General features: G+C 41.1%; 1 protein-coding gene across 1 annotated transcript; it reads right to left on the bottom strand.

The window, feature by feature from the left end:
- Positions 1-5,318: 5,318 nt before the first annotated feature.
- On the bottom strand, positions 5,319-8,883 carry LOC119950707 (solute carrier family 35 member G1-like). The gene has a single exon (XM_038773373.1). It carries the CDS (start codon positions 7,378-7,380, stop codon positions 6,649-6,651), a length of 732 nt encoding a protein of 243 aa, XP_038629301.1. The 5' UTR covers positions 7,381-8,883; the 3' UTR covers positions 5,319-6,648.
- Between the last annotated feature and the right edge of the window lie 1,010 nt (positions 8,884-9,893).

The raw sequence follows: 9,893 nt of genomic DNA, 5'->3' as shown, positions 1-9,893 counted from the left end.
AGTTGGATAGATTGGTAGGCAACATTCTACAGGTGGACAGGAGGTATGCGGAGTCTCCAAAGTGCCGAATAAGGGCAGGGAATCTAATCTATGGGCAGTTAGGGTCTAGGGTTGGGGAGAGGTGGCTATGTTATTGTGGGGTTTGTGTGTGTGTTGGATTTCATAGTTGTTTAAAATGCTAAAATTATTAATGCCTCAATAAAATATTTTCTACAAAAAAAAACACCATACTAATATCCTCGATACTCATTTCATTTTTATTGAGAAAAATACAAACATTTTATTATAAGCATTTATGCCCAATAATTAAAAACAAGTTTCTCATATTGCAATGTTTCATTCAAATATAAAAGCGTTTGACAAAAGTTTAAGTGAAAAAACATCACATTTTCCACAAAAATATTTGAATATATTTAAAACTGTGGGAAATACCTTAGTGCACGGAAATAGGTAATTTGGTCTAATAGGTACATGTTGGGATTTATGCCAGCTCCTCCTCCCACTCGACTTCATCTAATCCCATCAATTGCCCAAGTTAGGACAGTATTAGGAAAAGCTTTGTATCCAGGAATTTGTAATATTGTGAAAATGCAGTGATTGTGATGCTAAAGAGATTCCTGCAATTTGTATGATTACCCCGATGCTTCCTGTCAAATGGTCAGCACAGACTAATCATATCCACCACACACACACAGAGCCATGTTGTTCTCTGCTCAGTTTCCCAATCCTGTCCTCTGGCATGGTGTCTTCCTGGTCTTTCACTAAACATCCTCCTCCGATGAGCTTCACTCACCCCCTAATTTTCCATTCACACCCATTCCTTCCTCAGCCTTTGCATCCATCCTAATGTGCTTTTAGATGTGTTGGCATTAATACATTTTTGTACCTTTCTAAGGTTGCCTGGCAATATGATTGCAGATATTAAATTGCATTTTAACCACAGAAATAGGCCTAAATGGTCCTGGTGTTTAAGCTCCACATGAGCCTCCTCCCACTTGAATCATCGAATCCTATCAGCATAACCTTCCATTTCTTTCTCCCTCGTTTGTTTATCAGCTTCCCTTTCAATGCTTCTGTACTTCTACCTCAATATGTTCTTGTGACATGTCCCATATTCTAACTAATCTCTGGATTCTTTTCTGAATACAGCAGTACATTTATTAGTGGGTATCTTCTGTTTGTGACCCCTGAGAGCAATGTGACTGGCATCACTTTCCATTTGGTCTTTGCTAACGCTATAGACAGGAGCAAATTAAATCACAGAATCCATGCAGGCTGGTCACTTATTAGACCCAGCCTGAATTTCCTGTCCATTGATTGAAGTGAAAAGTCTGATCGATTGTATAAAGGAGGCGCCAGCCTCCTAGCACAGTGCAATGGATCAATGGCTGTACACTGTAGCCATGTCAGATCATCCACTGGGGAAAATATTTAAATCAAATCAAAAGTTCAAGAATTTTATCAAAAGTTGATAGTAAGTAATTGAATCAGTAATTTAATTCAAAATGTCTTCTTGAGAAAAACTGCAAGCAGGCAACAAGGGGAGAAAAGAAATCCACATTTAATTGCAAAACATGTTAGAAAAGCCATGGAGCATCAAGGAGTGAAACAACAACAAAAGATAATTGTTTCTGTAATAATTAACTTAGAAAAGGGAGAAACATTTGAGACAGAGAGTATAAAATGGGAGAGAAGAGAATGGGCTCACTTCTTAGAGCTACTTACCAAGTATTACTTAGCTGCAGTGAGTAGTGACAAAGAATTCAAAAATTGGTCCAGGAGCAATATCCTGGCAAAACAATTAGTTTCTAAATAGAATAGAATAAAATCACTACCGTGCAGAAGGATGCCATTTGGCCCATTGAGTCTGCACCGACTCTCTCAAAGAACTTCCCACCTATGCTAATGACCCACCCTATGCCTGAAATCCAATAACCCTACCTAACCTTTTGAACACGATGGGGCAATTTAGCATGGTCTATCCACCTAACATGCACATCTTTGGAATGTAGTAGGAAACTGGAACACCCCAGAAAAAACCCACGCAGACATGGAGAGAACGTACATGTGGACAACTCCACATAGACAGTGACCCAAGGCAGGAGTTGAACCCAGGTCCCGGGCGCTATGAGGCAGCAATACTTACCAAATACTTGGTGCCTTTTAAAAAGCAAATATTTCTTCAGTGCATGTTGACTGAATATCAATCACAAAATCTTTACAGTACAGAAAGCCCATCATGTCTGCACTGGCTCGCTGAAAGAGCATTCTACCCAGTCCCACACCTTTGCCTTATCCCCAGAACCTTGGAGATTACTTTTCAGATAGAAATCCAATTCCCTTTTGAATACCGCAAAAACGTGCATCCTACATTCCCTCAGCAAGTTTGTTCCAAACTCCAAACAACTCTGGATGAAAGAGACTTTTCCTCACATTACTTTTGCTCCTTTTTACCAATTATTTTGAATCTGTGCCCGTTCTTGATGCTCATTCGAGAGGGAACAGTTTCTCACTATTTACTCTGCCCTTACCCCTCAGGATCTTGAATACCTCTATCGAGTCTCCTTTCAGCCTTCTTTTATCCAAGGAAAACTGCCCTAACCTCTCCAAACTAGTCTCATAGCTACAGTTCTTTATTACTGGAATCATTCCTGTGAATCACCTCTGTATTCTCTCCCATCCTTCCTTGAGCATGATTCTCAGAACTATACGCAGTACTCTAGATGAGGCCTAATACAAAGTCTTATACAAAGTTGAACAGGACCTCCTTATTCTTGTACTCAATGTCCTATTACAAACGGAAAGTCACCTTGTTCAGGCTCGGACGGGCAGAGACAAAGTGGAAGAATGGAGGGTGCTTCCATCAACAACCTTCTTTCAACATTAGGCACCCTTCCTGCCCCCATAAGGTCTTGGCCCTGCTGATGGTCAGTCGCAAACCCCCTGCCCACCTTCTCAGGCCCCCCACCTCCTCAGCCGCCCCCCTGCCAAGACCTTGCACTGACCTGGTTCTGTTCTCCCAGGACTTGTTCTGTGGGTGGACCATTCGCAGTCCCAGTGCTGTCCACTACAGCTTCTGGCACAGCAGGGTTAGAGACCTACTGACCAATCAGATTGGCCAGCAGCTCGGAGATGGAACTTCCTGCTGATTAAGGACAGAAGTCCCATCTCCAGTCAACAAATATTCGCTGGAACATTAAATGATTGCAGGCAGCCAGTATCCACCCCAATGCATTCACCCCTGACTCTCTAGATGGCAAGAAGGGCAATCCTGGAATCCTAATATTCCCGGCCATAGAAACAGGAGAAGGTGAAGTTTCCACTGCATCAGCTACTGACAAAAATGGAGAACACAGAAAGAGAGAAACGATGCAATTGCATTCTGTGATTTTCCCATAAAGTAAGTTGATGGATTCAGAAACTTTACCCACTATTAGGTTAAATTTAATTATCTAATGACTTACGAGGAAATATTGTGGGCAATATATTTGCTGTGCCTGTTGGAAGACTAAATAGAGGATACTCAGTGCTTAATCAAAAAAGTCCCTGACTGACATTCAGCATTTGATGAACTTGAGTCTCTAAAAGCCGCTATGGATAGCAGATATTGCTTGACTTGTTTCAAAAGTTTACAGCAAGGCACTTTTTGCCCCCACCACCATAACTTCCCATATGCATTTGTGGGTGCTTCAAAACCTGCATATTGTAATTTGAAAACATGAAGGGACTTCAGTTGCATATTTTAAATGAACCAACCAATAAGATCAATGCTGTGTTGCCACAGAGTCAATAATAGAAAGGCAACTATATTGGTGGCCCCTCATACATAGGCAACGCCTCTCATTATTAACCACAAAATCTAATGAAGTTTAAATAAGCTCATAATTTAAGTCGTAGGACTATCTATGTCAATATTCCAGAGAGTGCCCACCAAGTCCCCAAGCCTACATGTTCCTTCTCTAAGAGCACCAGTTTGCAGATCAGACATGAGAGATAGACAAGAGAACAAAACATGCATTTATATGGTGTATTTAACAGAAGTCTGAAGGCGCTTCACAGGAACATTATCAGGCAAAACCATACACCAAATCACATGTGACCAAAAGTTTGAGAAATAGGCAGGTTTTAAAGAATGGCTTAAAAGGTGCAGGTATATGTTGAGAGGCAGAAAGGTTTTGGAAGGAAATTCAGACCTTAGGGCTAGATAACTGAAAACAAGGCTGCCAAATAATGTTTGAAGCCACCCGCAATGAGAAGCTTTGCAAAAATGTCATGAAAAAGGCAACCTGGCAAGCAGGAAACAGGGACAAGAGAAACAAGTAAAAACTGGTGGTTAATATCATCATAGAATTTACAGTGCAGAAGGAGGCCATTCGGCCCATCGAGTCTGCACCAGCTCTTGGAAAGAGCACCCTACCCAAGGTCAACACCTCCACCCTATCCCCATAACCCAGTAACCCCACCTAACACTAAGGGCAATTTTGGACACTAAGGGCAATTTATCATGGCCAATCCACCTAACCTGCACATCTTTGGACTGTGGGAGGAAACCGGAGCACCGGGAGGAAACCCACGCACACACGGGGAGAACGTGCAGACTCCACACAGACAGTGACCCAGCGGGGAATCGAACCTGGGACCCTGGAGCTGTGAAGCAATTGCGCTATCCACAATGCTACCGTGCTGCCCTAAACAACAGCAATGAAAAGATCAATGGTATATAGGGCATGAATGGAGAAACGGAACATAAAATAAAGATCAAAGAAACAAAAGAAAAGGAAAGGGGGAAAAAATCTTTCCTAGAGGATCATGGAACTCTCTTCTCCAGAGCGTGGCGGAGGTAGTGTCAATAAATATTTTTAAGGCAGAGGTAGTTATATTCTTGAATAATAAGTCAAAGATTATTGGGAGTAGTTCCGAATGTGGATTTGAGGCCACAACCAGATCAGCCATGATCTAACTGAATAATGATGCAGGCGCGAGCGGCCAAATGGCCTACTCTTGCTCCTAATTCATATGTTCATATGTTTGTAAGTTGCAAAGTTGATTGGGAGAAATTCTCTTGTGGAATTCAAGATTACCGATGGCTTTTATCAAAAAAAAAATTGCAGAAACTCATTCATAAAACCTGCAAAGACCGTCAAAAAGTATGCTCAACAAAATCCACTGCAAACTAACCATTGATATTTAACCCAGAAACTGTATCAATGAAAGGTTAAATAGCTGGATATTTGACAGCATGAATACGAACTTTGGTAATTACAGAATCCTAAAATCTGGCTCCTTAAATTCATCATACATCTGCTAATCATGAGAACTATTTTCTTCTTTATCCTGTAAATGAATACATTTATAGCAGACTGTGTCAGAAGAAACAGGGACACTAACGGCTGGAAAGGCTATCATCGCAACTACTTAGCAAAATCATACCAATTTCCTTTCACTGTTATTTTAACAGAGGAATTTATGGATTAACAGTTCCATTGAAGATAGTGGAGTGGAATTTGGTATAACATGTTAAACATCTGTACAATAACAACATCACTTCCAGACATTCTAGCTCTCATTGGCAGGATTGCTTCAAATTGTGGTGTAGGGGAGAAAATGGAACAAAGCAACTACATACTCAGCAGTGCTGTCTACAGTTTGGAATGTGCTGCAGAATACATGTCGTTCAGCACCTTTAACCATTAGTTTTTTTCATCTGTAAATTTATGTTGGTGGATAACAGTTGGACGTGTGCAGAATGGCTCTATTGTGGAAACAAAATTAACCTTGTTCCTTTAAAGCTGCAATCATATTTCCTGCTCTCACTTACACAATACTAAAATTGTGTTTTAAAAACATCTACTTTTATTAAACATTTTGAAGGCCAAGTAATTTTATATGTTTTACAGAACATCGCGTCTATTATTCAAGAACTCCATCAGAATACTAAGAAAGAAAGGACTTGCACCTTGTGTTTTTCATGACCTCAGAACATCCAAAAAAGCTTCAGAACGAGTTATAAACTTTTGAATAGTCATTGGCAGCAACCCATTTATACAGCTAGATCTCAGAAACAACATTGTGATAAATTACCAGATAATCTGTTGTCATCGAGGGTTAAACATTGACCACAATAACTAGAAACCTTGCCTGCTCTCCTTTTGAGAAGTGCCGTGGGATCTTTTACAGCCACATCAAGAGGGATGACAGGGCCTCGCTTTATCATTTCATCCACAAGAAGGCACCTCCAACAAGCAGCATGCCGGAGGCTGTACTGCAATGTCAGTTTGCATTATGCACTCAAATCTCTGGAAAGATACATCATCCCATGACCCTCTGACTCATAGGTGGCATTGCCACCACTGAGCCAGGACCAACATCCAGATAGGTCTAGGGCAGTCAAGGACATGTATAACAAATTACAAAATATTACATTTTGATTCTTTAAAAATTATTTTTCATGATCCACAATTTAAATGATTGCCCTTATTTCTACATCGCCCTGAGAAAATCTTAGTTAAGGGTATGAATACTCAGAGTATACAGAAAGCACATGGGTAGCCATCCCTTTGCTTTTTTAACTAGTTTTTTTAAGCATTCCCCAGCAACTACATTCAAATTTTAGTTGTGTTTCTAGGCTACCCAATGGTTTGCTTGGTCTTAACTGACGATGCTATACCATTTCCGGATAGCAATTCCAGTGGTGCTAATTGTCACGCACAATGCTCCTCCCAAACTCCACCAGGTCGGAATATAATTGAAGAATAAATACTGCAATAAAAAGGCCAACAGCACATCTGTGGTCCTCATAAGAGCCACGGGCCCAGCCTTCTCAATCTGCAAAGCTTTTGTGAGAAAGATCTGACTTAGCATTCCAGAAACACCGATCAGAATTAGAAACGCTCGATCCATCCCACAGTTGGGCAGACGCCACTCATGAGTGACAGAGACCGCAATCACAGATAGAATTATTCCAGTCATTGAGTAGTACCAAATGGAAATGAGATAATTGACAGACTTGCCCATTTTCCGGATCACAATTATAGTCAGTGCGACACAAATTGCACCTGCAAAAGCAGCGAGGGTGCCCCTGACACGACCCATGTAGTCAAATTCAGATCCAGAATCGCCAGAGCCAAAGATAAACCGAGGTCTGGCAATAAGGACTACCCCAGTTAAAGTAAAAATAATGAAGATTGGATCCCACCAATTGCATTTTTCCTTCAGAAAAATACATGCAAATATACTAACGAAGACCGGGTTACTCGTCATAATAACAGTGGCATCGGCCATAGGCATCTGTTGAATTGCATAGAAGATCAGCATCATGGCAGAAGCACCAAGGATCCCTCGCATGCAAACCCAAACTCTTTGGCCTTTTGGTCCCAGCATGTCAAGTCTGCAAAACAATGACAGATTTTTAAATAAATGTTTAAATCTAGAGCAGGTGTTTCCCTTATCTGTAATACTTTTTTTTAAACTTTTGATTTCTTGATTTAGTTAGGAATTAATGGTAAATATTTGTATCGCTTTACTTACATGCACTGATTTTTTTCCTATTCTTTTTTAAATTGTCCCTTCCAACTATCGGAATGAATAAAGAGTTAGTTTTGAATGTCTCTCAGGACTAATAGCTTAATTCTATGCTGTAATGGTTCCATAAAAACTGCTATCAGAGTCCGGCACTGTCTAAAAAAAATGTCCTGCTGCAAGAAGGAATCTACCCCATGTGGTGCTGCTGAGTACTGCAGTATAACAGCAGCAGACAACAGGTTTGGGGCAGAGCAAGGGGTCTATGACTGATGGAGTACCCTATTGAACTGGATATCCACCTTGAACCTCAATCATGCCACCTACGGTTTGCACCAGGAAATGGGCATCTACTGTGACTTTGGACCAGCAGCAAGTTAGGCCCAGTAAGAGGGCAAATGCAGAGACTGTCGCGTACAGGGATTAGTTGTATTGGTAGTGGCATATATTATTCTCATGAAGCCAGGAGAACTCCAGTTAGTCCCAGTCCAAAAAGAGTAGTTTCCAAGTTATCATTTTTTGTTCCCTGTGACTGTTGAGTAAAATCAAGTAGAGTTTCCACAGTGCATTTTCCAACCAGGTGTCTCACAAAATGGTGATCAGTCTTAAAAACATCACAGGACCACAATTTGCACATAGGGCTCTATCATGTGAAACCTAACAGTAGACTCCTTCGAGTGGTGTCAGCTTGGATGAGAAGCAGAACAAGGCAATAAGATTGCCGTTGTAATTTATGGAGCATTTCTGCAGCCAGTGAAAACTTCCCCTTGGAGTTTCACGATTGTTTCATCATTCAATGGGCCAATTTTGTAGCATATAATGGATCAAAGCAAACAGTAAAGAAGCTACCAACAATAGACTCTAAAGCAGTAATATGGGTTTATTGCTAGACTTCGAAAGGCAACTATTGCACCATTACCTCTGAAGTCCCCAAGGATTTGTTCTGGGCTGGGAATGCTAATTCCTCAATTATGGGCTGCACCTTTGCAATGTTAGAGCCAGCTCCATATATGCAACACCTCTTCCATTACCTTTGTAGTGTCCAAAATTCAGTTCCACATAAGCTGTAATTTAAATAATAGGAAGGCAAAACCAATCCCTTTAGTCCTTTCCTCCCATTTATCTTTTACCTCAGCCCATCCTGTTGAAGCTCTCAATCATGTCTTTGCTGCACTCAAATTTAACCCTTCCATTAAGAGAGGAAAAGAAAGAGCAAAAGACAGAGAAGAAAGGAAAACTCCTTAAACAACATTAGGACATCCTAAATCGCTGTAGCGTCAATGAGTATTTTTTCAAATACTGTTGTTGTTGTCTCACAATCAATAATAGAACATAGAACAGTACAGCACAGAACAGGCCCTTCGGCCCTCGATGTTGTGCCGAGCAATGATCACCCTACTCAAACCCACGTATCCACCCTATACCCGTAACCCAACAACCCCCCCCCCTCCCTTACTTTTTAGGACACTACGGGCAATTTAGCATGGCCAATCCACCTAACCCGCACATCTTTGGACTGTGGGAGGAAACCGGAGCACCCGGAGGGAACCCACGCACACACGGGGAGGACGTGCAGACTCCACACAGACAGTGACCCAGCCGGGAATCGAACCTGGGATCCTGGAGCTGTGAAGCATTTATGCTAACCACCATGCTACCGTACTGCCCCATAGTCAGGTGCATTCTTTCAAACGGTTAAATTGATAAATATTGGCCAGGACAATAGGGAGAACTCCTCGAAATATAGTGTGATGATGTCTTTTATGTTCACTTGAGAACGCATATACAGTCTCAATTTAACACCTCAACCAAAATATGCCATAAGCAATGCAAATGGCAAATCTCTGGAGAATATTGCCTGGAGGAATTGGCATTGAGCAGTGCATTTTTGTTGTAAGGTCAGAGATCAGCTTTCTTGGGGATTGGGATCAATGCTTTTAAAAATAATTAATTTGTCTTAAATTTCCAGAGATAAACCAATCAGTAAATATTATTGCAAGAACATTACAGTTAAATTCCAGTAGTTCATTCACCATCTCCAGTGCAATGCTACCACAAAACACATCATTCCCTCCCCTCCCAGTTCAGAATTCCAAAGAATTCCTATCCATGACACTCTGGTCCACTGTTGCCGCACTACCAATGCATTTCATCTTTCAATTCCGCACTTTGACAGCTTTACAGACACATCGAGTCTACAATTTAGGTCATAACCTGTCCCACTTTTTCAGACAGCAAGTGCTAATCATGATTCTACTGTTCATTAAATTATTCCCACCACTCGTCCTTCCGTGGCTTTTGTTATTTCCTCTGCTTCTTTCTTTCCTTCGCTCGTTTAGCAGATTTTCAGTCATGATGAAAACTTACAGACCCAA

The sequence above is a fragment of the Scyliorhinus canicula genome, chromosome 16 (genome assembly GCF_902713615.1).
Source record: "Scyliorhinus canicula chromosome 16, sScyCan1.1, whole genome shotgun sequence".
In the NCBI taxonomy this organism is placed as follows: Eukaryota; Metazoa; Chordata; class Chondrichthyes; order Carcharhiniformes; family Scyliorhinidae; genus Scyliorhinus; species Scyliorhinus canicula.
Note: the sequence above shows the minus strand (reverse complement) of the source record. Positions and strands in the feature narration are given on the sequence as shown.